We start from the raw sequence: 27,731 nt of genomic DNA, 5'->3' as shown, positions 1-27,731 counted from the left end.
GTAATGTATGTATCATAAGACACATGATTATAGTTCTCTACCCCCAGAGCCCTGCTGCTTTTTCATTTCAAAGTCCATCTAATGAAGAAGCACTCCATCTGGGATGGCAGGTGAAAGCAGTCAATTCTGATTTGATGACTGAAGAAAAGCTTGGTCTCCCTCTAGTGGTGAGATGGTTTAGTTTGGGATCATTTCTGAGCTCATTTAAAACTCTAAATATTGCTGCTCTTGAGGGGGGTAAACCAAATGTTTATTCAACTTTCCTGCTTTGGTTTGACCACAGTCATTCCAAAGAAAGATATTTATTCCACATCCAAAGTCAACAACAAACAAATCATTTGCAATTTACAGTCATATGTTGCATTTACAGCTGAAGTTTTTAAAAAGGAGATAAAAGGTTTTCGGTTGAAAGCGTAAAGTTCCTGCACAGAACTTAATAATTTAGGTTCAAGCATAATTTTCAGTTTTTATTCCATTAAAATTAAGAACTAGTCATTGCTATATTAACACTTGCCATATCCCGGCTTCTGGACGTGCATGTACTGGAAAAAAAAAAAAAGGCCAAATGAAAAAGGTTTTTATTGGCTATAAACAGTTCTTATGCAATCTGCTCTGAGACCACATCGCTTTAAGCTTTAATATTATTGGCTCTTTTTCCAGTTTATGCAAGTTTACAATCCATCTAAACTCCTCGTTTTCATTCACGTTTCATGTTAGCACCTCAGACTTTATCTTTTCCACCCACATGCATTTCCCTGTAGAGTACTGGTGCTCCAGATTGTACATCTATTGACAAGGTGAATAAATTATGTCCTACCGGTCACACAAGTCTCGCAGACACAGCAGGTACTTTAACAGCTTATGGGAAATGCAGCCATGTGTAGAAAAATCTAACCATCGACTTGTATGCTCACAGAAAGAGGAGTCCGTATGCTATAATTTTCTGATGATGTTACTCCTCGAAAAAAAGGGCTGTTTCTGTCCATCTTGCGTTTGTTTTAGGAGAAGCACACAGGGCCAATGTCCAGGCCGAACTCCTGATCAGGCTTTCCAACGTCCATGGGGGCCACGTCCACGACGGGCAGCCTGGCCGAAGTTTGAGTCCTGTACTCAATCACTGTCTTGCCCCACTCTCCGTTTGAGATCTGAGAGAAAAGAAAGCCAGATTAATCAGTAAAAGTGTCTTCCAATCCCTAGGGTTGGGCATCGTTTTGATTTTATTAATTCTGATTCCTCCTTTCCATTCCGGTTCTTATCGATTCTTTGAGAGGCGGAGTTGAAACGGGTCACATGCTTATTTCACAGATAAGACGAACATTTTATTTTGAGTCAATAGTGGTTTACAGTTTTAACGGGCTTTTTCAATGTAAAATAAAGCCACACTTTAGAGCGCCGCTTACTGTGCTCCATGGCTGCAACACAAGCGCCTGGAAGTACGGTGGCCGCTACAGAATCCAAAACTTGGAACCGATGATCGCATTTAAAACGATTACAAACTATATCCATAAAGAAACGATTCCATCGGAATCGTAATTTTTAAAACGATTCCAAGTTGGAACCGGTTCCCGACGCCCAATCCTACCAATGGCTCTCGGTTGAATCGCAGTATTCTGTGAGGACTTACCGAGCAGCCGTCCTCGATGACGGTGTATCGGAGGCGGTTGTTTCCTTGCGCTCTCAGCTCCTGGCCGTTGAAGCCTCGGAGGACCAGAGCTTTCTTCAGGTTGGTGCTCTTCGCGTCTTTATAAGCCACGCTGTTCATGCAGTGGTAGGTGATGCTCTGGTGAGACTCTTTGGACAAAAGCTGCAGCAGCTTCAGCTGAACCGCCACCGCATTGGGTTGCTCCTCCGTATTTCCATAGCGGAACTGAAATCAGATGTCAATTTGGCATGATTACACCCAGGGCATGTGGGATTTCAGACTTCTAGATACTCATTTTTTTGTTGTTGAATAAAACAACCCCAATAAAGATTTTAAAGCTTCCACAGAATGGATACGTCTTCATTTCTTACTCTGGTTCCACTGCTCATGTCCACTCCATACCAGACGGGTTTGCTGGCGCTGGGAATGGATTTCGTCCACCAGGCTTTGCGGGGAATGTTGGCCGGATTGGCGGAGATGCAGGTCTCACCACTTTCCATATTACAGAAAACTCTGATGGCATCTTTTGTGCTTCCTTGATTTGGATCAATCCAGTACTCACCTGTATCAAATGTGCAGGGGTAAATAAATAAAAAAATATAATGTGTGTAAAAAATATAATAAGAAGCAGAAAACTGAAGAAAAACGGGAACCCCCACCGCTCGGTTTCTGAGGGTAGCACTGCTTGATGTCCTGGCAGGTTTTGGCGGGGTTCATCTTGCTGCCGTCAGGACTGCGGAGGTTCTGCAGATGTCCGCTGAGGGTCTTCAGCGTGGCGTGGACTCCCGTGTCTGCACGCAGGAGGACAGAGTTCTTATTGGGAAGGGCTTCATCTTTATTCATCTCTGGAAGTGGAGGAGGATCGGCAGCCACATCGTCCTCGACAAATTCCACAGCTTCTGGCACAGTGCCTGTCCCGTCGTAATCGTAAGGGGCAGCGAAGAGGTCTTCCATAACTGCGGAGGGTGGTCCGGGGGGGCCTGGGGGGCCGGCCGGCCCGTCGTCGCCAGGTGGACCCTGACAAAGAAAACAGGAATATGAATTATTGCCTTCAACTTAAATTTGTCAGGAAACGAAAAAACTCCCATGTGCTCCAGCTAATGAGATTTAAGTCATCTCAAAATGATGTTTCCAAGTGAGCCTTTAACAATAACTGTTTAACGTATCTCAGCCGAGTCGCTCTAATAACCAGGTTTATCTCAGCGAGTTTACTGATATCACAATATTGAAGTCACTCTCAGGATAATACCAATAAGCTGATTGTTTAAAATGTAAAAAAGGAAAAGTAATCTTGTGTCACATGTGCGCCGATGTCCCCGATGGAGCCTCTGCTTCCGGGAGCGCCCATTGGTCCAGGCTGACCGATGTTTCCTTCCTTTCCAGGGGGACCAGACACTCCTGGAGGACCCTAGACAGTAAAATATGGAGTCATCCCCACTGTAAAATAAAGCGGAGCTGCACGTAGACTGATTGTAAAATTCCCAGCACAGTGATATTTTACACCTACCCTCGGCCCAGCTGGTCCAACAATACCGGTCGCTCCTGGCTCCCCTTGTTGGCCCTGAAATAGAAAAGAATATGTCAGTGTTTCAGTATCAATGTTTCCCTGATCTAACTAGACTTTAAACTAACTAGACATAGTAGTATCTGAAGTATTTTGAGTAGTCTAATTTATAAAACATTTTGCTCACAGTTGTTCCTGGCAAACCATGGAGCCCAGTGAAACCTCTGTGTCCTTTCTGTCCCCTCTCTCCTTGTTCTCCAGTTGCTCCTTTCTCTCCCTGTGGTCCTTGAGGGCCCTAAAGTGAGACACAGGACAATTAACACACATCATTGGAAAACACATTGTTTTACACCGATTATAAATTGTTAAATTGTTGTTTTGGGCGTATCAACAAGGTCAACAATTCTCATTTTCATGCTTACCACTTTTCCTCGTACTCCAGGTGGTCCTTGGGGTCCAGAGGAGCCTCTGGCACCCTAAACTCAAAACAAGCAAAAAGATATGACAGAGCCGACTTGGCAATTGTGATAGGATCGACAGACAGATACGTGGTTGACATTTAATTGAATTGAGTTGTATTTGTGTTTGAGGAACTCACGTTATCGCCTCTCTGTCCTGGACCGCCCGTCACCCCCACAGGACCATCTGTTCCTGGAGACCCGGGAGCTCCAGCCAGACCCTCTGGACCAGGGTTACCCTTGTCTCCCTGAGAAAACACACAGCAGTGAATAGTACACGCAGCTGTATACAAGGTACCGTTAGTGTAGGGGACTACATGTGCCACGTATTTAATCTTACCCTTTCCCCTATGAGACCGTCCTTCCCAGGAGGCCCCTCTGCTCCAGCGATTCCCTGATAAAACACAGATAATGACTTGATTAACTTCCCACAGGAAGACTTAAAGTTCAGAAGTGTGACATAAAAGCTGATTCATCAGCAAAGAAACGATTATATTTGTGAGTTACAGAACAGGTGGTTCCACTGATGTTCAAGTGTTGATGAGATTTCTATCTTAAATTTAGTTTGTATTCAATTGTCCCATTGTTATTACCAATAGTTGTTTTCCTTGAAGCAAGTGTTCACATGTTGCTGCCATATTAAGACTACAAAACCTGTAAAGATGTTTTGGACTTGCAGCAGGAAAAAGGTTACCTGCACATGTGAAAAACAATTGGATATATTATTGCAGTTTTTGAGATACTTTGGTTTTGATATACCATATTTTGAAATGAGTAAATACCAAAATAGTCAGAAAGTCTGTTTTTGGAGCTGAAATCAGAAACCCAATGTCTTTTTTCAAAGTCATAAAGTGGTTCATGTTTTCAAAAATAAGAAGCACTGACTGAAAGTGACTTCAGATTTTTTTAAAACATCAGCTAAATGCTTGACAAACCTCAGGGCCGGGCTCTCCTCTTGGCCCCGTGGCTCCCGGTAAACCAACTCCACCAGCAGGCCCTTTGCTGCCCTGAACTCCAGCAGCTCCGGCTTTTCCAGGTGGACCCTGAGGAATAGAGAAATATAAATAATGAATCAATGTTTCATCACGAAAACCTCAAAGCCAGACATAGCCTCGCTCTGTGTGGCTAAAACCAGGAACAGTCAACGCCGTCAGAAGGAAGACATACAGCAGGACCGGGCAGTCCCAGCATGCCCGCCTCTCCTCTCAGTCCAGGCTGACCCACAATCCCTCGCTGGCCTGCGGTGCCAGCAGGTCCTGGAGGCCCATCAGGCCCCTGACAGAGAAACACATCAACAGACAAGGTAAGAAAAACTTTGGCTGTTACAAGTAACAGAAATGTGTCTTTGACAGGGCAGGCTCAAATGAAATAAAATAAATACAAGAACATAAAAGATACATATAGAAACGGTGTAAAAACATTGACCGTACAAACGGGTGCAAAACGCAAAAACAGAAGAAGAAGCCTTAATGGAGCGGTTGGATGCTGTTGTACCAGTGAGTATGAAAAGTGAGTATGGAGTCAATGAGTGACCGGTAAACCACAGATAGAATGTCCTTGCTGACACTGAAAGCCATTGAAACATCTCAGGATCTGTGTGTACGACACAGCCCAAACTTAAAGACGATCATCTTACCGGAGCGCCGTCCTCTCCAGATTCTCCCTTCTCTCCAGGGCTGCCGGGTGCACCCGAAGGTCCGCTCTCTCCCTGACGTCCTGTGGATCCATTCTCCCCAATAATCCCAGGAGGTCCCTGCTTTCCTGGAGCACCTATAGGCCCGTCGGCGCCAACAGCACCCTGAAACACACACACAATCTTCCCTCAATCCAAACTTTGAAAATACAAAACGTGGCTTAATGAACCCAGTGCAGGTATGAGACTGACACACTGGGAAGAGTCTCATTAATATCATGCAGATTGGTGAACTTTTAGAACCAATAACTCACAACAGAGCCAACTGGTCCAACTCCTCCAGGCAACCCAGGGAAACCAGCGGAGCCCTATGGGAAGGAAACACTTCTAGTGAGATAGATACAGATTTGTTTTTTTGTCCCGAAGGAAATTTGTCTTTGACAAACAAACAGTATGTGCTGTTTAAAGAATTCAACACAACATATTGCATACATACATAGATAAATACAGTACAAAGACAGACTGTTGCATCACTCTGCATGGACATGATCATGTTGCATGCAGAGACTGCCACTAGCCAACAGAACAGCACGCTGCCCGTTGTGTGTGTGTGTTTAAGATAAAAGCAGCATTTCAGGGTTTAGGCTGGCTTGCCATTTAGGGCTTTGATGGACAGGGGGACAAACATAAGACCTAGTTTGATGATAATAACAAAGACTGTTGACACACCAAAGTCATGAACTAAGAAACGGCACATGTTAAAATATGGAGTCCAACTCACCGTTACACCTTGTGTTCCTCTAGCACCTTTCAGTCCAGTCACACCAACTGGTCCCTAGAAACACACACAAACACACACAAATGGAAGGGGGCGGATCCAATGTAATCAACTGACTCGTTTGACATGTTTTTGACAGTGCGTTTACCTGTCCTCCAGCTTTCCCAGCCATCCCCTGGGGTCCAGGTAACCCTCCCTCTCCCTTCAGTCCGGGCTCGCCCGTTTCGCCTTTAACCCCAGGCTGACCATCAGGACCCTGGGACCCAAACGGGAAGGTAATTAAGCCTTTTATTGGTTTATTCATGGGTATATTTTGGACATGACTGCCCTGTCTTTAGCGGCCACTTACAGAAGTCCCAGGGAAGCCGACAGCACCGGTTGGACCAGGTTCACCAGAAGAACCCTGTTCATACCGTCACACACACACAAATACACACTTTATCAAGAAGAAAACTGACGTACAGCCAATCAAAGAAAACCACATTCCTTTCCAATTTAATTGTAAAATAAAATGTTCCACTGACAGGGATTCCTCTTGTGCCTCGGCGTCCTGCAGGTCCCTGTGGGCCTGTTTCTCCCTGAAATAAAGGAACAAATAAATTCAGTAAAATGACTTAACAATACTTTCCTAAAACATGGCAAAACGTTTTCCTAAAATATGGCAAAAAGTTTGTCACATGTATAATTTTATTCAAACCTGGATTCAACAAAGTCATTCTACAGATTGAAAGTTTTAAAGAGCTTCAGAGTCATAGTCCTACCACACACCCAGCGCTCATTCAACTTTTAATACAAAAGTGGACTCATTTAGCTCTGTTACATACACTGTTCTTTTTCTCAATTTCAGTCAAATAGTGTGTCAATTTCACCTTCTCTCCGTTGGGTCCACTGGGACCGACAGGTCCAACAGAACCAGGAAGACCCTTTGAATAAAAAGAAAAACGTATATTAGAATATCACTCATTTCACAATATCATTACTGACACTGGACACATTCAAAAACACACCTCTTCAGATTAGCCCTCCACCTACAACAGTCTCTAGATAATATCCACTGTTAGCTTTTAATATGCTCGTTTTATGTGTTTTATTGTGTCATTTGTTTTTACTGTAAAGTGTCTTTAAGTTCAATGTAAAGCACTATATAAATAAAAATAAATGTATTATTACACAAAAGAAAACTCAATTGTAAGATTGCCAGCCACTGCATGTGAATGTTTTTAGTCTTAGTGCCGTCAGGGTAAACATTTCTTCTTCTTCTGCAGCATAATCTGTGTCCTGACGACTCACCCGTGCTCCATCAGCTCCAACTTTCCCCTCGGCTCCGCTCTCTCCAACAGAGCCCTGTTAGGAGAAATCAACCTCATCAGTGCCTCAGGTTCAACACACAAGAAACTCTTCCTCTCTTTCCTACATTTCCCAGAATTACTTTTGACAACCCCCCAAAGACCTGGCTCAGACTTGATGCATCAAACACATGAGGACAGAGAAATTGGGACATGAGTAGCAGATATGTTGCTCTACTCGGGGTCATGTCAGTGGAGAAATCTTTAACTTACTGCATCTCCCTTCGGGCCTGAAGGTCCTGATAAGCCTCTCTCTCCTGGCATCCCCTGGAGTCCTGGACCTCCTGGCTCTCCGGCAGCGCCCTTTGGACCAATGCTACCCTACAATGTATGGGGGAAAAAATATCACAGATCACAGTTTTATTGTAAACAGGATTTACAACCGTTTAAATATTATCTAGGGTTTTGGTTCTTGAAGAGTCAGGGTTGGTATGGTTCCAATACCTTGGGCCCATCTGGTCCTGGTCCACCCGGACTACCTTTGGGTCCCTGCAGCCCATTGGGCCCGATTTCACCCCTCTCTCCTGGAGCGCCTCGTTCTCCCTGCAGGGACAATCACGATTTAAGAGGCTTATTGTCACATGCACAGTAAAGACAGCTTACACCGCGCAATGAAAAGCTTACTTCATTACACAAAAAATACAATAAGGAGAATAATACAACAAAGCTAATACAAATATCAAAAAAGTTGTATTAAAGCTATAGTGCGTAGTTTCTGTCTCCCCCATGAGGAATTTTAAGTAATGACAACAACACTGTAGGCGCGTCCACATATATATAGAATAGAAAGATAGAAGAGGTCATTATCTTCACTCGAGTTTCTGCACGGGAAAGTCGCCGGACGCCACAATTTTCTGAACATAGTCACACTGAGAAACACAGAGAGAGTTGTGTGGAGCTGATAGTCTTAATTAGCTTTGTAGCAACTCATTTGGCAATGGCTTGAATGTAACGGTCATTAATATCAGAAAGTTACGCACTAAAGCTTTAAATCAGGGGTCTTCAACATTTTTTAAGCCAAGGACCCCTTAACTGAAAGAAAGATGAAGCAGGGACCCCCTACTACATATGTTGTATAAAATGTTGCATATATGCATAACTTTTAGGGCATCCTAAAGCCTTTATAGATTTTTTGCATAGAATACTAAGCTATTAAAATAGCCTAATTGTTGGCATGATTTTATAAATCATGTTTTAATTTTAAAAATACATGTGACACAGTGAATCCTTAGGGTTAACTGTATCTGTGGGTGACTATCTTAGGGACTACCTTACCTATAGGCCAGTAAGCCCATCTTCAGTGGGGTATTTATATTTGCTAATAATATGTTGGATTCATTTTAGGACTTTTTTTAAATTTAACAATTATTTGGAGCCCCCTCTGCAATGACTCTGAGGACCCCCTAGGGGTCCCGGACCCCCTGTTGAAGATCCCTGCTTTAAATGGTTTTAAAAGGGGCAGGAATAAAAAACAAACAAGGGGAATCCAGGCGATAAAAGTCATGCACCAATTCCTTATTGCACTAAATAACGTTTAATATCGCGACAACAATGTTCCTTGTAACTAATAAACAGATAGAGTGTACCCAGTTCTGCATTTCCGCTGCTTTTGCTATTCTGCTAATAACCAATTGCTTGTTGAATTTAAAACAAATGAAAGGAAATAATTTCCAACATTGAATTGGATATAAAAGGCACCACTAAAAAAAAAAAAAAAAAAAAAAAAAAACAGTTACATTATGACGTGTAGTTTCCTACCATTTACTTTCAACTCACACAAAACATCTCTAATGAGTGTCTTTCCCAATATGTTGCAGCCTTTTGCGATGTGTTTATTGCACCAGTTGATAAAACCCGATATATTGTGCAGCCCAAGTGAGAATGGTAATGGACTTACCCTCGGACCTGTAGCTCCAGCTGCACCTGCCTCTCCAGCAAGACCCTGGGAAAAACACATTATGCTTAATGTAATATGCTGAAAGGAACTGCTGAGTTTCCTGATGACACATTATTGTTCGATATAGAATTTGACAGCTAATCAAAACGAGTAGTGTAATCTCAACAGAAATGTCGTACCTCAGCCCCTGGTTTTCCTGACTCTCCAGGTGGTCCGGGCGTTCCGGGCAAACCCTAAAAAGATATTTTTTTAATTTCTTATTCAATGCCAATAACATAATTACATATTCATCTATATGCTGAAATAAAATAATGTTTATAATTATGAGATGTACCTGGAAACCATGCAGCCCCTGTGGTCCCTGCTCTCCTCTCTTTCCTGCAGGACCCTGGAGAAAAGAAAACAGAAGGTAAAATCCTGTTGATCGTGATCGTGTTCTCAGATCACTGACGATAGATGCTTACCGCTGGACCGGTTACGCCAGCAGCACCTTCCTCTCCGTCTTTCCCATTCACCCCCTAGAAGACACAAACAGCATCTATCAGGACATTTGTACTGATGATTGCAGGATTTAGTATGAAGTAGAGATGCTCCGATACCATTTTTCCTTCAGATAGTGATTTCCCATACCTAAACTTGTGTATCGGCCGATACAGAGTACCGATCCGATACCAGTGGCTCATATATTTGATTATGTTTTAGCAGCTGTATACTACTATCCCTGTAATGATGCAATATGATTTATATCATTGTTGTTAAACTCTTTGTGAAACATGAACAAACACAATGATGAATGCCGTAGAACTTTCTTGTATTATCCAGTTTGACAGTCGGTCAAAACGGAAAAAGAACATAAATGAACTACTTTAAAGTAGATTGTCTTTGGGGCTAAATTAGGTGGTATGAGATTGATGCATAAACTCCAGTTCTTTCCGATACCAGTATTTCAGGCAGCATCGGAGGCTTTTCTCATACTTCATTATTGGAACATCTCTAGTATGCTAATATTTGATTTAATATAAATAGTGAAAACAACTTGCCCTTTGACCTGGAGGCCCTGAGCTGCCAGCTTCTCCGATCTTCCCAGCATCACCCTAAAAACCAGAAACCACAGAATTCATCATATGATGCTGCACAGTATCTTTCCATTTATTTAAGTTACAGTACATAAACATATACTGACAGCGAAGCCTTTAGGGCCCGGCAGACCCATGGGTCCGGCTGAACCTCGGTTTCCAGTAGAACCAGCTGGGCCTGGCTTGCCATCGTCTCCCGCTGAGCCCTGGAGAGACCGAAGCAAATGTTAATACATGCACAGGGAAGGAATTCATTCCTATTTCATTGTTTTGGTATGCAGTGAAACGTAAATGAAAAAAGTTTGGCGTACCATTGGTCCCTGCTTTCCCTCTGATCCCTGGGCGCCAATCAGTCCCGTCAGACCCTGGGAAGGAGACAGTTACAGAACAACATTAGATGACCGGCTCTGAAGCCGCACCTTATTCTGAAAAGGTAATATTCTATAAATATTGTATAGTAATTTAACTTGGAACAGTATTCCTGATATTTGTCATTTAATGTAGATTTGATGTGGTGCAAGGCCTGTTTGGTCAGCTATCGGTCAGGATTTGTCACGTGAAGCTTGAAATAAACAAAGTGCTGTATGTACCTACTCAGACAACATTCACCCAGGAGGGAGGGGATTGAAAACCATGTGAGAATTTACCAAAAACTGATCGTAATTTAAAGAGTTGTTTTGTGAGTGTCTTAACACCGGGCTGAAAAGCAGCGTCTCACAGTTTTGGCAGGACCACGCCCAACAGTGACATCACGGCGTACTGACGCACCCAGGAGTACACTTCTACATCACTGCACATCACTGTATCAAGGCGAAAAGTTAAACCACTCCACGACTCAAAGACTTTCTGCCAGTGTTAAGTTGCTCAAACTGCTAGTCCACACACACACACACACACACACACACACACACACACACACACACACACACACACACACACACACACACACACACACACACACACACACACACACACACACACACACACACACACACACACACACACACACACACGAAGTTTATTACTGCCAAAACGGACAATGAATGACAACATTGGATATGTCTGCTTTACCCGAGCTCCTGTTAAACCTGGCTCCCCACTACGTCCTGGATCTCCATCTAAACCTTTGGCGCCGGCCGACCCGGGCAGTCCTCTTTCCCCTTGGGCTCCCTGATGGAACCAATGGCACGGTTGAGAATAAATCACAATTAACAACAGAGGTTCAATTCTGCCATTGTATGCATTTTGATGGGAAGTATACTCACCTTTTGGCCTGGTAATCCATCTGCACCTGGGAAACCTCGGTTTCCTGGAGCGCCCTACAACAAACAAATGTTTCCAGATTGGAGTTTTAGGCCGGAAGTAAGATCATGAAACTTACTCTCTGCTAAAAAGGATGGGAAAGAAGAAGTCAACGTTGACTCACTGATTCCCCTGGAGATCCTGGAGGCCCGATGGATCCAGCATCACCTCGGGGGCCACGCTTCCCGTCCTCTCCCATCGGGCCCAACGGACCCGGAGCACCATGGTCACCCTAACCCAGCAACCAATAGTCAGTCAGTCTCCTCCAATCAATATTCATGGTCTTTGTTTTTAGGGTGGTAAAGGGACTTACTCTTTCTCCCTTAATTCCAGCTTCTCCTTTGAATCCAGGCAATCCAGCTTCGCCCTGTAAAAGAGGATCAAAACATTAGAGCTCCCGGTGCATCCGACTACAAACAGAGATGGAAATGGGGACAGAGTCCTACTACAGGGCTAGGAAGGTACCAATTGGCCCTTAGGTCCTGGTGCTCCTGTCATTCCCTGGGGGCCGGGGGCGCCGGATGGCCCCAACTGCCCTGCTGGACCCTGGACACCTGCTAGACCCTGGGGAGAAGATATACATTTCATAAAAAACATTCATTAAAAAAAAAGATACTATATGTAACTTTTGAATGTTTCTGAAACAGTGTGATTTTTCATCTGATGATCATAAATGACCTGTAATAGCAAACGAAACTATAAGTGAAAAGAACGCTATTTGTATTTAGTTTTTATTAATGCCTTTGCCTGGGTCCGATTTTTCCCACAAAGTCACAACATGATTTACTAGACATCCAAAGTAGTAAGTAAAGTAAGTTACCGTATGCAACACTTGCAACGACAAATGCAAACAAATGCAACGATGCATCTGTAACATATTCTTATTGTAAATGAAGGATTTTCTGTCTGAGCAAAATATTCATCGCAACTACATGACCTCCCCGTAACGCTAACTCTGTTATCTACAGTGGGCAATAAAGCACCGTAAAGAAAAGACCTTTCCGACAGCAGGAGTGGTAAAAACACTACCGCTGTTGTCCAAAGCGGCCGCTAGAATCAACACAAACTGAGAGTTACATATAGCCACTTTCACAACGGATCCCTCCATAGTTCTACTTACTGCTTGGCCGCGACTACCTTGAGCTCCATCAGGTCCTGAGGCGCCCTGTTCAAAGCAAAATATGAAATCATCATTAATAGTCTAAAGCCTAACACAGTCCAACAGGATGCGCTCACTTTCACAGGTTTGAAAGAAACGGCAACAAAAGATGAGATTGTAACACACCTGCTGCCCCTGCGGCCCGGGGGGGCCTACATGACCGGCGTCTCCTCTGGGTCCCTGCTGTCCTGGACTTCCTCGGACCCCCGCCGGCCCTGCTTCTCCCTGCACCAGAGCTCAGATTCAGGACTTTTTTTTTAGCAAGGTCTTTTATTAAAATTTAGGAGCTCAGATTTTGGCATGCTTTGGGGTTACACGTGATCATTTTCTACTACTGATCCTCAACATGCTGCTTTATCAACAACGTTATCTGTTCCGGCTTTCATCCATCAGCCCTGCAGTATATCGTGGCGTGTAACGAACTGAAGTAAGGATCAATGTGTGTTTATGTTTTGCAACCGTCACAGTATTGGTTTGGCAGTTCTGCCACGATCTGAAATTTACTACAAGAGAATTCAAGATTTCTTCGTAAGATGAATAAGACACAGCTAAAAATGGGTTCATGTTACAGAAAACTTCTCCAAGCAATTAATTTATAGTCTACAGTTCTACAACATTGTCAAAAATCTCACCTTCATTCCTGGGTTCCCGGGAAATCCTGCAACACCGGGGATTCCCATTGGACCCTGTAGTGAAAAGGAACTTTCTTTAAATATTCAAAACTAGTGGCCAGGTTAGCTCAGTTGGTAGAGCAGGCGCACATATATAAAGGTTAACTCCTCGACGCAGCGGCCATGGGTTCGACTCCTTTGCTGCATGTCATTCCCCCTCTCTCTCCCCTTTCATGTATTCATCTGTCCTGTGGAAATAAAGGCCTAAAATGCCCAAAAGATTATACACAGAATGTGAACAAAAGTTAGTATATATAAACTAACTTTTGTTCACATTCTGTTTATTATCTGGCCAAATTATGTCCAAAAGTGAAGCACTGAAGTAGAATAGTAAGTAGAATTGTAAAGCAATAATGCAACACTTTGGGAAGTGTGTAAACTAATTTTCTTGCAGAGAGAACGCCGATAACCTTATTTCCCAAATGATGTAAGTACATTTCTACAGTAGAGAGAAGTCCTTACCAGAGGACCGGGTTTGCCGACATGGCCGGCTGCACCCCGTTTGCCCTACAAGAGAAAGAAAATGTCTCAATCCTGCAACATCATTTTTGCACTTTTTTCCAAAATGAATAAAGAGGTTTTGCTTTTCTTACCACAGGACCGGTTGGTCCGGCTCGGCCTCTTTCTCCCTGCATGCCCGCTGGTCCCTGAAACAGAACACTAACTCAGCATCTGTATGAATGACATCTGTAAGACATGCTGTGGTGATCAGTTGTGATGTAGTTGTTGCCTACCTGTGGGCCTGGAGCACCCATTGCACCCGGAGTGCCAGATTTACCCTGCAGAATGCAAAGCCACAAACAACGCAGGTTGGAAATGTGCAGTTTAAAAAAAAAAGAAACAGCGGATAAAAGCTTCCATTTGACATTAGGAAAAGGTCATTACGTGAAACCATTTTCGATTCTTAGCATTTTTCACATTCACACTCAACTCTTTATAATAATCTTAATATATTAATAACAAAGAATCGTCCACTTTGAGAACCACAACATTAGATGACAAATATACACCTTGGCTCCAGCAGATCCAGGCTCGCCTTTTGGCCCAAGAAGACCGGCATGTCCCTGTTGGCGAGATTTAAATACAAAAACGTATACGTTTTTGATGAGTCTTACATAAAAGCATGAAACATAGGTCAGGAAAAGTGAGGACTTGACCACTTTTGATCAGTGAGCATGCATTGCTAGGCAACAGTGCGACTTACCTTGTGGCCTTTCAGTCCTGGGTGACCTGGAAGTCCTGGGAACCCTCTTGAACCCTGAATTGAAACAAAAACACACTGGGTGAGAAACATTTCTATAGGTCATAATAAGTGGTGACTGTTCATATGTTAAATTATATTACGAATAGAGTGTCCGCAGATTTAACTACACCCCCTCTGTTTCCTCAGAAAATGAATCAGAAAAGGTTTTATTGCCACAATAAGTACACTTATGTGGTATTTGCCTTGGCACATACATAAACAAACTAACAAGCATATTAAACATTAATATGAAATAAACAATACAGAAAAACAAATATATACATACAAAGTAACTGTTGCATGAGAAAAAAGGCTGAATGGGTTGAGTGCATATTTTGCAAAGAATATATAGTATGTGGAATGGGCAGATGTGAAGTTCAGGGCTTGATTGTGCTAATTGGTTATGATTATTGATATTATAATTTATGCAATGTTTGAGACGATTGGTTACCACTGATCCTGGAAATCCTGGTTCTCCTGTAGCACCGTCAGGTCCAGGTTCTCCCTGAGCAGGAGAAGTGAGACGGCTCTTTAAAATGGATCATTACTGATATACAATTACTGAGAACATGAAAAGTATATTCTGCATTTTCATTAGGATGCATGTATGCTCGACTCACATCAGGACCAGTTTTTCCCGGAGGCCCATCTTGTCCTCGATGACCCGGCTCACCCTGGGGACCAACACAACGAAACCTCAATTCACTTGAACAAAAAATTCAACTCAGTCAAATGTTATTCTAACATTGTAGGTTTAGAAACACGTTTCCAATGGCTCCCCATCGACACTTGATGTGGATATATGAGCATTACATATGAAATAAAATATGGAGAAGCAGAAATGTTCCTACCATTGGTCCTGGATCTCCACCCTCTCCTGGGGTTCCCTGAACTCCAGGTGGACCCTGAACAGGAGATTAATGATAGCCACTTATGGTACATGGAGATGTACAGTGATGACAGAAGGTGAAAATCAAATTAAAATTAAGCCTTTAAATATTTGCTAGGAAGCCAAAACTTACTTGACTTCCAGGCGAGCCTGGAGGTCCTCTTGGTCCCATTTCACCCTGAAATAACATTTCATACAGCATGCTTTAAAATCGTACATTATAGCATACTTCCAAACTCTGCATATATGTTTTGTGTGCAGCACTCACCCTTGATCCTGATACCATCCCAGCCAGACTAGACTTCTCACCGAAACCTGAAGCCATCTGGGACACCAGGTTGCCCTTTTGGGAATAAAATTAATTTAGGATTAATGTTCAAAGCGCTGTGGACGAGTGCTTTTTCTTTTCTATGAACCATGCAGATTTTGTCATCGACTCCAAGCTAAACTCACCCCAGGGTGGGAGGGATGGCCTGGGGCTCCTGGCTCTCCTGGATTTCCTGGCACACCGGGCTCGCCGTCAAATCCTGGAGGCCCTGCATATCCCTGCAGGGGGTATGGGGTAATATCATCAATGAGAGGCAACATGTTAGTACATTAAGTAAGAATCAGATCTCTGGCAGCCATATTGGCAGGATTCCCTACTTTCATCCGTTAACACTTGACTGTTGGACAGTAAAGAACGTGTACAGTTAATTTGCATACGGATCTTCTTTTTTTAAGAAAATTTGCAGAATGAGGCGTGCAAAGGGAGATGGTTGGCTGTTTCCACTGGCAGATTAGCTTGTAGAAAATACTGACCCGTCTGCCTTTAAAGCCTCTTTGTCCAGTGGATCCCTGAGCTCCTGGAGGACCCTGAACCAGAAACACAAGTATGAGAGATACATATTTTACACATGAGATTTACTGTATACAACCACACAACCCATCATCTTCAGAGTGCTGTTAGAAGTGTGCTACATTACAGTCATGATAAACTAGGATTATTCCAAAATATAGGCCCATCAATCTTTGCACAGAATATTGCATTTATATTTTTTATTTATTTCGCATTTCTAAAAACAGGTCGGCAAACAATACTGCAGCTATTGCACTCAAACATTAACCTGGTGTTTTCCAATTATAACCACCATTATGACATTCTTTAGTGCCCTCTAGTGTCAAAATGGGTGCATAGAGAGTATTATAAGGGAGATCATTCCTGAGAGCCTTCTGCCAACTATTCCAATTCATTCTTTGACCCTATTTAGTATATATATTATCAAATTATACAAATTGACAAATCTCAGAGTAAACATAAAAACAATGAAGAGTAAAAGCAAGAAAAACCCACCGGGGGGCCTGTAGGTCCAGGGAGCCCCACAACCTGAGAGTACAAACAAAACAGCTTTAAAGACCTTGTAGACAAAATACATGGGAAATAAAAAATAAAAAAATTTATTAATTGAAAGATTTGTTTTTTTTATAAATTGTATGCAATTACTTACATATGGGATATCACCTGGTTCACCTTTCTGTCCCTGTAAAGAAAAAATTAACACTATGGTTTATTTTAAGAACTATCATTGGTTAACTCTTTTTAATTATTAATCCATGTCAGAATGAATCCTGACTTACCTTGTAGCCCATAATTTCTTGGGGAAAACACAAAAAAGATAAGTTAATTACATTCATACTTAATCTGTACAGTTATATCCACACCTAATCCTAAATGATTATTTAGTAGCCTTCTATGGCTCTCAACTCGTTTTAGGGTGACCTCTTACCACCAGTCCACAGACAGTGGATGTAAAATAGCGTCCAGGCTAATTCTGGCACATTTTACTTGTATGTATTATTAGTGTGCCTTGTCCCTGAAATAAATAAACAAACTACTGCATTTCTTGTTTAGCGTGAAAGATAGTTGTTTAACTAATGATTAAAACAATAACTGTCGTAACACCCCCTGAAAATCTTGCTGCGGTGATGTGAAAGTGTACTCCGAGGTGTGTCGGTACACCGTGACATCACTGCTTTTCAGCCTAGTGGCTCTTAAAAAAAAAAGGACTACACAATAAATAAGTTGGATAACGGGCTAATTCGTCTCACCTATCCTCCTGCTTGCGCTGGCAAAGCTGTCACACACGGGGCAGCACTCCCCCTCGGGTGTGGCGACCTTCTCGCAGTTTGACAGCAGTTCACACTGCACCTCGTCACAGATGGCGACACCATTGTCACAAACGCACACGCGACAAGGCTCGGGTTTCCAGATGTCGTTGTGCTGGTAGACCTCCCCATCGACCGTGCAGCTATCCCCTTTCTTCTCATCTGCAGCTGCAAATGAGGACAGATGTTTTAAAAGAAGCACATCCTACTCCCTCAATAATATGATTATAAATGTAATTTACCGTTTATAGGGTCTGCACTGGGAGTTGATGTGGAAGCTGCAGTTAGGCACACAGGGCAGCACTCGCCCTCTGGGGTCACAGTTTGACAGTCGCCGAGGTCCTCGCAAACCACATTTTCACACACAGCAGCCCCCATATCGCACACACAGATCCGACACGGCTCCGGGTTCCACATGTCATTGTGGGCGTAGACTTTTCCATTTTCTGTGCAGGAATCTTTATAAAAACAGAAACCGAGAAATTAAAGTTAATATCAGGGGTGGTTTTCAATTTCTTTAGTGCAAGAAATTGTTGACCATGTACCTGAAATTCAACATTCAAAGTTCTTCTTGCCAAGGGTTATGAGAAGATTGTTACCACGCTCATGCCTATATGCTAAATAAGTTACCAGGGAGGCTGCTTAGCTTTGGACAGAGCCAGGCTAGCAGTTTCCCCTATTTCCAGGCTTTATGCTAAGCTAAGGTAACCAGCTGGAGCTTCTAAATTTGGCTTCCAGAAGTTTAGAGTGGTATTGATCTTGTCATCCAACTCTTGGTAAAAAAAAAAAGTGTATTTCCCAAAATGTCTAACTTTTTCTTTAAATACTAAGTTATAGATTCTAATGGCATACTCTAACATGCTGAACCTTCATGCCAGAAATTATTCTAAAATAGGTCAAAGTAGTCCTTAAAGCCCCTATGTGGAGATTTGTTGTGATTTTAGCATCCTCCAAATTACTCTGTAAGCAGAAGCTTTTGTTTGAGATTAGTGGGCTGCACCAGCATTGTACCATTTTTCTACAGTGTGTAGAGGGGTTGTTATGGAGTCTCCAAAGTCACATTAAATACAACACATAAGGGCTTGAAACAGTGCATCAAAGAAAAAAAAAACCAATTAATTTAAATACTTAACGCCATAATTGGTGCTGAAATAGAAAGCAACTCACAATAAGCACAAAGACCAATAAATGTGGCTTTTGATTACTTAATCAAAAGTGCATATAAAAGGGCAATGAACACCATGGCATTGGACATGGTGAAGGAGACAGCAATTTCCCTGAGGAATACACCTTATTTGGTACACAAGTTACTCTCAACTTCCTTGTGTGTAGCAGTAAATTGCAACCAATGTTTTTGCTGCACAAAAGTTGAGAAGTGATCTTATCGGGCAAAAAGTAATGTATTCCTTTTGCAAACTGACAGCACAGTCAAAGGGAAACTCCGAACACAATATTGTAGCATTAAAAAGAACATAATTTGAAGGTTGTGTGCAGAGGATGGAGCCTGAAGAAGAGGGCTTCAGGCTCGAAGAGATGACAAAGTGCACCAGCAGTCCTGACACAGACGGGGAAGACTGTCCCGACTGCTGAAGTTGAGGGAAGTCAACCCAAACACTGCAAGTAAATGACCATGATGCATCAGCAGTTACCAGTTTCAGTGTCTGTGTAAGGCTGCCACGCGTCAGCCAAGCACACGGGGCAGCACTCGCCCTCTGGGGTCTCAGTGGTCTTGCAGTCACCTACATCCTCACACACCACGTCCTCACAAACCACCATCCCCATATCACATATACAGACTCGACAGGGCTCTGGACTCCATATCTGATTGTTGGAGTAGACTTTGCCGTCCTCTGTACAGGAATCTTTATGAAAAAGAACAGCAACTGATATCAGTACCCAGGGTCGCTCTTTGTCAGCTGATAGTAGGTGTAACACATTATGCATGCCATTTGTAGGTTATCAGGAGAGATCCAATGCATGTATACTCATTAACTGTGTTGCTGGTTTCTCAACTTCAAAATGTCATAAATACATCAAGTGTGCAGTCAGTGTTCTGTGTTTCATAGCTACAATCTGCTTTTCCCTTCCTCTTCTGGCACAATCCAAACCCAAGATGAGGCATTACCCATACTTAACCCATTTTAGTGAAAGGCACGCTGAGGTTTAGATGCAATGCACATCTAAAACCTCCATACCTCATACGCATCGCTAACCTAGCTTAGCTGCCTCACAACACTTAGTGAGATTCTTTATGCTGTTGGAACATTGTGGATATTATTTTAATGAGCATCTGTAAAAAAAACAAATAAATAAAAAAAAAAAAAAAACAGTATAATAAGGAATACATTTCCAAGTCATAGGTTCTAATGTAGACCAAATTGATGCATTGTACTGGCTAAAAGTGAAAGTAATTTATTATAAACATCTAGGGCAATATGAGACTCGATATCATCTTAGATTATGGATATTGTGATATCTTAATATGGCTTAGTTTATGGTTTAGTTGTTAAGGAGGGAGGGTTCAGTTTCCGGAAGGTTAATTTCTTGCAGGAAATAAATCCCACTTATAAAAAATAGGGATCTTTAGTACATTAATCTTTCCCTGGTTTGAAAGGCCACATTACAGTAAAGTGATTTAATTTTCTGAACTTAGCAGACTGTTCTAGCTGTTCTATTATTTGCCTTATGACCATATTGATGATTATCTAAAATCTCATTGTGAAGATATTTTGCGAAAGCACCAATTGTCGACCCTACAATATCGACATTGAGGTTTTTGGTCAAGAATATCGTGGTATCTGATTTTCTCCATATCGCCCAGCCCTATAAGCAAGTACTTTCACAATTCAGATGGTATTCAGTAACTGATTTCAGTAAAGACTGCTTAAAATGTGCATAACATATTTTTTTTTAACTGTCATGATTGTTGTGACATCGCAAAAGTACAGATTAAAAACATGTAAGAGAGGAAAATAATGGGATGAAAAGAAAAAGAAAAAAACAAAAAAAAAACACAAAAATCATGACGAAATGGATGGACTTTTGGGTTTTGACAAATAAGAAAAACATTGACAAATGATGGGGAGGGATTTGAAAGAGGTAAAAACATTCATCTGATCACCTTTTGCACTGTGATCATTCCAGAAGATATAAAAGTCTATTTCTGAACCACATACAAATCCACATAAATACCCCCCAAGGTGGAATTTGTAAAGGAGGATATTTTATGGAACATTTTTTTTTCAATCTATTTTAGCTTTGTCTAAACTTCTGCTCCAGTGGAGCTAATCCAGACTCCACAAGTTTAAACCAAGAGAAAACAATCATCATTCGTGTGGGCCTGCAACTGCTCAAAAGCCTGTAAACACAATAAGGGGAAAACTGGTTCCCTCAGCTTGACTTGTGGAGCCTGTGGTGAAAGCAAGCAGCACAAGTAACACCACAGAAAACCAGTGTCACCAACCAAAGGTTGGCTTACGTGCAGTTTAGTGTCACAAATTATTTTCCAAAAAGTGTCCCAAATGATGAGTCTTATTTGAGACAGGTTAGAGTTAAGGTTAGGGGTAGGGTTAGGGTAGCAGGTTCATAGTTAATTAAAGGAAATTGTATGGGGAATTTGGGACACTAAACTGCACGTAGGACATTGTTTGGGGAATTTTGGACACTCAACTGCACGTAGGACATTGTATGGGGAATTTGGGACACTAAACTGCACGCATACCGGCACACTGGCATGTAGTTTGATTACACCCACCGATTCCATCTCCAGCCGTGTTTCCTGTTTAAAGACTCAGTTTTACCAACGTGTAGGCATAGCTCTCTGAAAGCAGAACTTATCTTGTCTAACCTCAACAGACAAAGCTTAAGAACCAAGTGTTTTCACCATAGACAGTATATATTTTCACTCACTAGTATTTAGAGTCCAGCCTCCAGAGGAACATTACTCGTAGTCTGCATCTAGACGTCTCGTTGTGAACTCACAGGTGTTTCAGGTATTCTAGCTAATTAGAACCACGTCGACGTTGGGTGGAGCTCTACATTTTACCAAACGTTTTGGGGCTTGATTTCCACTCAATTTCAATTTGGCCAACAGCATCCTAAACAACACAGAATACTAAAGGCATATTTAATATGGTTTGTCTTAATGTCTCCGCCAACACCTCGAAGCTGAAAAGATTCTATTAAAGTTGACAACAGCACCTGCTGCTGTCCTCATTTCCGCAACAGCCTGAAATCTGACCAATCAGAACACGGAAAACACCGACTCATCATTCCTACAGGACCCTCACAGGGACAAAAGAGTTTGAAATGAGAAATATTAAAAAGCAATAGATATTATGCTGCTCCAGGCTTTGAGTGCGTTTCCTGTGCAGTTAAAACTGTATCTTTTTATGTATCTTCCCTAGGTTTTAAAACAGAGTTTCTAACAAATTGGGGGATAGTTTACCCGATATTATGGTTATGATTATGGTATATGGCATTGTTTGTGTTTTAGTATATTTATTTACTTGTCAGAACTACTCGTCATGCTTTTAAATTGCTCCCAGGGGATGAATTTCAATTATTTGAATTGAAATGAATTGGAAAAAAAAACAAAAACACAATGACTTATTGCACCAACTAAAAGGAAACTGAAGGTGTCGAGTATAACCAGTGTTTCCTGTAGGAGGGAATGTAAGTGCAACAGCAGTAATGTCCATTTACCTGCTTTAGTGTGTGTACCGTGAATTGGTGCTGCAGTCGAGCACACAGGGCAACACTGGCCCTCTGGGGTCGCAGCTGTGCGGCAGTTACTGAGCTCCTCACACACCTCGTCCTCACACACTACAGTCCCCATGTCACACACACAGATTCGACACGACTCTGGGCTCCATATCTGATTGTTGGAGTAGACCTTTCCATTTGCTGTGCAGCTGTCTGAGTCAAACAGAGCAGCAGTGAACATCTGGACCTTGACGTGCATGTGAAGCGTACACCACTTTAAAGCACTCCAAAGATCATGAAACATCCGCTGTGTGTAGGAGACATTAGTATTAGAGTATATTAAATGGGAAAATAAATAAGAGATTTCTTGAAGGACAGATTCAGTATCCTTTAAATAAAACCAAAGCAGTGGAATATAGGTCGGTAAAAGTGAACCAAAAAGGCTATAACTCAATCTAAACGTAGACTTTTATGGTACTGTTTGATTTAAGATGATAGAATTCTACATAAAAACCTTTAAAAACATGCCTAAATATATTACAAAAAGCTAATGTAGCCTAACTGTAATGTCCACATTTGGCCAGTAGGCTGCAGTCGTCACCAAGCAATGCAATTCATCAGTTAATAATCATAGAGTCAATAAACTCTATAACTGTATGACATGAAGCCTCATAATTACGACCCACTAAATTGAAAGGGAAATTCCACAGATTATACCCATCTGAGTCACTTAACTTAAACTGTTCTATAAAGCCGTCTGTGGCTCTGGAGGGTGAAAATAACCCTCGTGTCATCATACCGTCTCGAGACGACATGGGCATTTACCAGGCAAGGAAATTACCTATTGCATTATGGGGATTGTAGTATCCATCTGCTTTAGGAGCTTGACTTTGACTTCAGGAAAACACGATATGAAGGGATCTTGTTTTGCATATTTGAAACATCTTAGTAGTGAAGTGAATGATTGACGTAAATCGGACATCAGGGGAAGGCTGACAGCCTATTGATACATATGAAAAACCCCAAAAGTGATTGCAAACACCCTCTCAGACACTTTCAGGCAAATTGCCACTGAGCTGCACTTGAGCAAGGCACTTAGGCAGTCAGTGACTAGACTGTGGTTGGACGTGACAGCTCCTGGCTGTGAATGTGCCTGTATGCAAGTATGTAATCATCTTTGCACCAACAATGTCTGCAACTGTAAACATAAAACAAGATGAGACCTATAGTTTTCATGTTCGCACATTATGGAACACAAGATCAACATTATAGTTACCTCTTTTCATCAAGAGGTAACTATAATGGGTCTATGGAGTCCTTTCATTTAGTTACTTTTTGTGTGTGAATGCAATTATATCAAGAAAAACAGGAACAAATGAATGTTTTTCAAGAAACATAAGATTTAGACACTCAATAAATGCCATCAATTCCATCTGATTTAAAGAAAAAGAAAGACTATCTGGAATGCTAAAACAGTAAAGAACTCAAACTCAAACTCGACTTTTCTACAAACTCTTCTCAACTTGTTTTAATATACTAACACTTCATTTTTTTCAAACAGAGAAAAATAAATGTCCAGTAGGGGAATTGAGATTTAGCACATTTCTTTCTTGCTTTATAAGGTTTTAAGCCATGTAAAACCAAAAGTAGATACGTTTTTGCTTTGCATTTTCTTTTTTGGCAGTATGTGCCCTGCTGGTCAAGGATCAAAAACCTGAGAAAGAAAGACAAGTATCAGGAAAAGAGTGCAAAACTAAAGAAGAAGATGGGGGAAAAAAGCAAAAAAAATGGCCACCTGCTACGAGCTCTGTGAGCATATTTGAATCCTGGCAGTTTAGTGACGTCCTACAGTAAGTACTAATTATGTGGTGGAGCCTCTCCCCGCGAGAGAGGCTGGTTTTCAAAAGCTGGAGTTATTTCAGGGAAACCACAGAGGCTGTATTATACGTTGGGCTTGTATAGAACTTGTGGCTTGCCTTTATTTGGAGAGCACAGAGGTGCCACACCCGGAGAACCCTCCTGCTGCAGCATGTATGAGACAGCAAGTCCAACATCAATGAGCTGGAGGTTTATTCAGCTGGTTGTTTAGGCAAAAGAGGTTTTATTACAAGTTTTAGAGCATTTTCTTCCCTTCTGCAACTGCCTTGTTTTGGGAATATTGCTTTTGGTCTCTATACTTTTATCCTGCGACAAAATGCAGATAATGTATATTATTATTGAAGCTTTGCAGAAGGTTCAGATGATCTCCTATACTTTTTAGGCATTTGTGATTATGACTCGGAAATACAGCATGACAGCAATTATCATGACTAACTGTGGACCTCCTTTAAAGTGGAAACTGTCCGTGCAGGTCTCTGACATTGCGGTTTGCAGACGCCTAAACCTCCTCAGCTCAGGTTTATTATTAAACCATATTCACATAAACTGCACCTTAGGCCAGTGGTTCCCAAGCTGGGGGTTGGGATTCCTCAAGGGGTCCCGTGATAAATCACAAGATCATTAATATCTATTTTTGTCATCTTCTTTATCTTATTTTTTTTATAATTTTTGCAACCAGGTAACTAAGACAGTCACACACTAGTTAATTATGTTTCCATCAAGACAAAAAGCAGTTTTCTTGTAAAATACTTGATACTTTCAGCTCTCCAGGCCTCAACTCTTTTAAATGAAACTATTTAGGAAGGAACATGCATTTATTTACATTCATTATATTCTCACTAAGATCATAAGGGTCACAATTAAAAAGCCAGAAAGTATGGGAATCACTGCCCATAGGTGTACACTGAGGTCATTTCCCAATGAATAGCCAATTCACTCCAATGTTGACTCTTAAAATTTGCCTTGAAACCTGTGGAAGAATGTGTGGAGAGAGATACAAATAAACTTAAGCCTGCTGGTGTTGGGTCCTCCCATTTGAAGTCAAACAGAATCAAACATTCACATCCACCAAGCCAAGAAGAACAGCACACTAAAATGTTAAATGGCCATGTCAAGGTCTTAACAAGCTGACTGCCAGTATCATAAATCTCAGAGTGTTCAACAACAACAACAGCTGACATACCTGGCTCTGAAACAAACGTCTGAATTCAGCTTAAAATGACACTTGAACTACACTTGATTTCTGAGTTCTTGAAGATGTTTAATGAAGGTGAAACAGTATTAACTTACTTCAGAACAGCAACTTATTAAGGCTTAATTGTTACTGTTTCTATACACCTGGGGGAAAGACAGTGGCCTACAAACGCGGGGTCTCACTGGGAACACCACAAGTGGTTGAAACATGATTCTAAATGCATTTATGCAACAAAACATTGCGCTTATTTTTCAGGCTTTCCTCTAATATCCGCATTCTTTCTTGTGAATTGCTGAATAATTTTACTCTCATCTGTTTCCCCCCAGTCGTTATGCTAAACTAAGCTAAGCTAAGCGGCTGCTGGCTGTATATACTGTAGCTTCATATAGAGACATAAGAGTGGTATGAATCTTAACATTCAACTCTTTTAGAAAAGCAAATAAGCGTATTTCCCAAAATGTCAAACTACTTCATTAATCATACTAACCAAAAGTTCTTGTTGGTCAGTGGGTGGATCACATAGCCCCCTGTGTTTATGGCTGTGCATTTACTTTTATTTGTTGTACATTTTTGTAATTAGAATAGTAGCTGTAACGTGGTCGTAATTACAGCAGCAGCAGTCTAAGTAGTGTAAGGCCAGGTTAAGCAAGACCATAAGTAGACCATGGATGTTCTAAACAGCCTTTAAATTACAAAAAAACTATTTAAACCTTCAACCTGAATTCAGCCCAACAGCCAAAAAAAAAGTTAGGACTTAAGTATCTCAGATGTACAGTAGGTGGACATCTATTATCCCTTTTCAGCTTCAGTAAGGCACATTTCATAGCCATCCATCCTCTCACTCTGGGTGTGTCTTGTCTGCCTCTGGCCCGAAGTCTGACCAAAATTAGTGGCCTGCATTTGTCCATCCCATCTGCAAGGCCACATCATTATAGCTATGGCACTCAAAACCCCATCATTCAGCCTCGACCTCGCACTGAAATAGCCCAGTACTGCAGCCTGTCGGGGGGAGGACATTTTTGACCCAGGATCACATCCACTGGGATGTTTTATTTTAGATTTTTCTTTTTGCCACATCTCCATCTTTGAGATCTTGATTTGGAGATTTTGTTTCAGCAGTGTGAGGCCAATTTACCCTCAACATCAATGTCACTTTCCCACCAAGAGGTTGGAGCTTGCTATCACTTTCTCCATCTCTAATTGATCCCTTAAAGGTTAGCAGCTGTCACAGGATATTTTGTGTCGAGAAACACTCTTTATCATCCCTTAGTGGTTTCTCGAACAGGAAAACGGTGTCTCATTAAGGTATAATAAGCCTTTCTGGTCGGGTTGTGTCTGGCTTGTGGGTGTGATTTTAATCTTCAGTTCTCAAAACTACAAGTGTGGTCCGCTTGCTGGGAGGCAGAGCGGCCCAGTTTCACTTAGACAGTAAAACACAAAAATCTGCAAGAGATGAGCAACTTCTCAAACCACTTCCTACATTTTCAAAAGTCATAGACCAGGAACATAATGGGAAATACACACACAGCTGTCCCTTTCATTAAAAAAAAGAAACAGAGGTAAATGTTTTCACAGGGCTTGGTTACACAATCGTGAATCATTAGAAGACAGCGAATCAAGAATGAATGAAGAAACTTTGAGGAAACATGGTGTATATTCAGCATTTGGAGCATTGTAAATAAAGCCCTATAGGTGTGTTGGAGCAAATGTAACTCTATGTATCTCGAAAGTTAATATTTTTGCATGACAAAGATGTTTATTTCAGCACAGATGCCGACAGAAGCGGAAGAATATGTCATTAAAAGCAATTTTTAGAACTTGTGATCCATTTTCGCACAAACCTGTAAGCAACTGAAACATATCAGGTATCAACACAGACAACCAATCAGAGGACAGGAGGAGCAGACATATCTGGGCGGCTGTCACTCACCTTTCTTGGTATCTTCTTGGCAGGTTACGGCGATCACCTGAGCCAAGGTGATGAGCAGGCAGACGGTAATCCTAGAGCGTAACGAGGGGCCCATGTCTGCATGCCAGACATGCAGCGTCCTCACACACAGACACACACACACACAGACAGACAAGGAAGTCAGAGAGAGAGAGAGAGAGAGAGAGAGAGAGTCCAACCCCGAGCTACAGCATCCAGACTGAAAAATCCAAAAATCCCTGAGTGGAACAGGCTCCTGGATGAGCGATTACTGAAAACTGGAA

At 41.8% G+C, this 27,731-nt stretch overlaps 1 protein-coding gene across 4 annotated transcripts; it reads right to left on the bottom strand.

Annotated features, from left to right (window-relative positions):
• Positions 1-228: 228 nt before the first annotated feature.
• Positions 229-27,731, bottom strand: col5a2b (collagen, type V, alpha 2b). Of its 4 annotated transcripts, none has more exons than XM_039793281.1 (55): positions 27,451-27,731; positions 17,986-18,201; positions 17,687-17,911; positions 17,216-17,232; positions 17,086-17,118; positions 16,932-16,964; positions 16,400-16,453; positions 16,052-16,144; positions 15,867-15,941; positions 15,732-15,776; positions 15,561-15,614; positions 15,330-15,383; positions 15,161-15,214; positions 14,671-14,724; positions 14,477-14,530; positions 14,201-14,245; positions 14,060-14,113; positions 13,929-13,973; positions 13,428-13,481; positions 12,922-13,020; positions 12,757-12,801; positions 12,102-12,200; positions 11,950-12,003; positions 11,761-11,868; positions 11,600-11,653; positions 11,406-11,504; positions 10,646-10,699; positions 10,442-10,540; positions 10,299-10,352; positions 9,723-9,776; positions 9,593-9,646; positions 9,438-9,491; positions 9,259-9,303; positions 7,806-7,904; positions 7,575-7,682; positions 7,306-7,359; positions 6,885-6,938; positions 6,540-6,593; positions 6,365-6,418; positions 6,164-6,271; positions 6,019-6,072; positions 5,552-5,605; positions 5,241-5,402; positions 4,772-4,879; positions 4,540-4,647; positions 3,945-3,998; positions 3,745-3,852; positions 3,569-3,622; positions 3,334-3,441; positions 3,150-3,203; positions 2,943-3,050; positions 2,302-2,659; positions 2,014-2,204; positions 1,625-1,867; positions 229-1,145 (listed from the first exon to the last, which is right to left on the bottom strand). In XM_039793281.1, the coding sequence occupies exons 1-55, from the start codon at positions 27,542-27,544 to the stop codon at positions 999-1,001; spliced, it is 4,767 nt and encodes a 1,588-aa protein (XP_039649215.1). In that variant the 5' UTR covers positions 27,545-27,731; the 3' UTR covers positions 229-998. The 4 variants fall into 4 exon arrangements, with proteins under 4 accessions (XP_039649215.1, XP_039649216.1, XP_039649213.1 ...); XM_039793282.1 differs by lacking the exon at positions 27,451-27,731 and adding an exon at positions 21,653-21,957; XM_039793279.1 differs by lacking the exon at positions 27,451-27,731 and adding an exon at positions 19,393-19,540.

Source organism: Perca fluviatilis, chromosome 24 (genome assembly GCF_010015445.1).
Source record: "Perca fluviatilis chromosome 24, GENO_Pfluv_1.0, whole genome shotgun sequence".
Classification (NCBI taxonomy): Eukaryota; Metazoa; Chordata; class Actinopteri; order Perciformes; family Percidae; genus Perca; species Perca fluviatilis.
This window is presented reverse-complemented; position numbering and strand designations above follow the sequence as displayed.

Bases quoted from the DNA above. Each gene is read 5' to 3' on its own strand.
- col5a2b (XM_039793279.1), bottom strand. From the start codon at position 19,525: ATGGGGATGGTGGTTTGTGAGGACGTGGTGTGTGAGGATGTAGGTGAC. The intron at 13,021-13,427 runs GTGAGATTTTTG...GCTCTGGTGCAG, and splicing joins CCGGGAACCCAGGAATGAAG to GGAGAAGCAGGGCCGGCGGG. The intron at 2,205-2,301 runs GTGGGGGTTCCC...CATTTGATACAG, and splicing joins CTACCCTCAGAAACCGAGCG to GTGAGTACTGGATTGATCCA.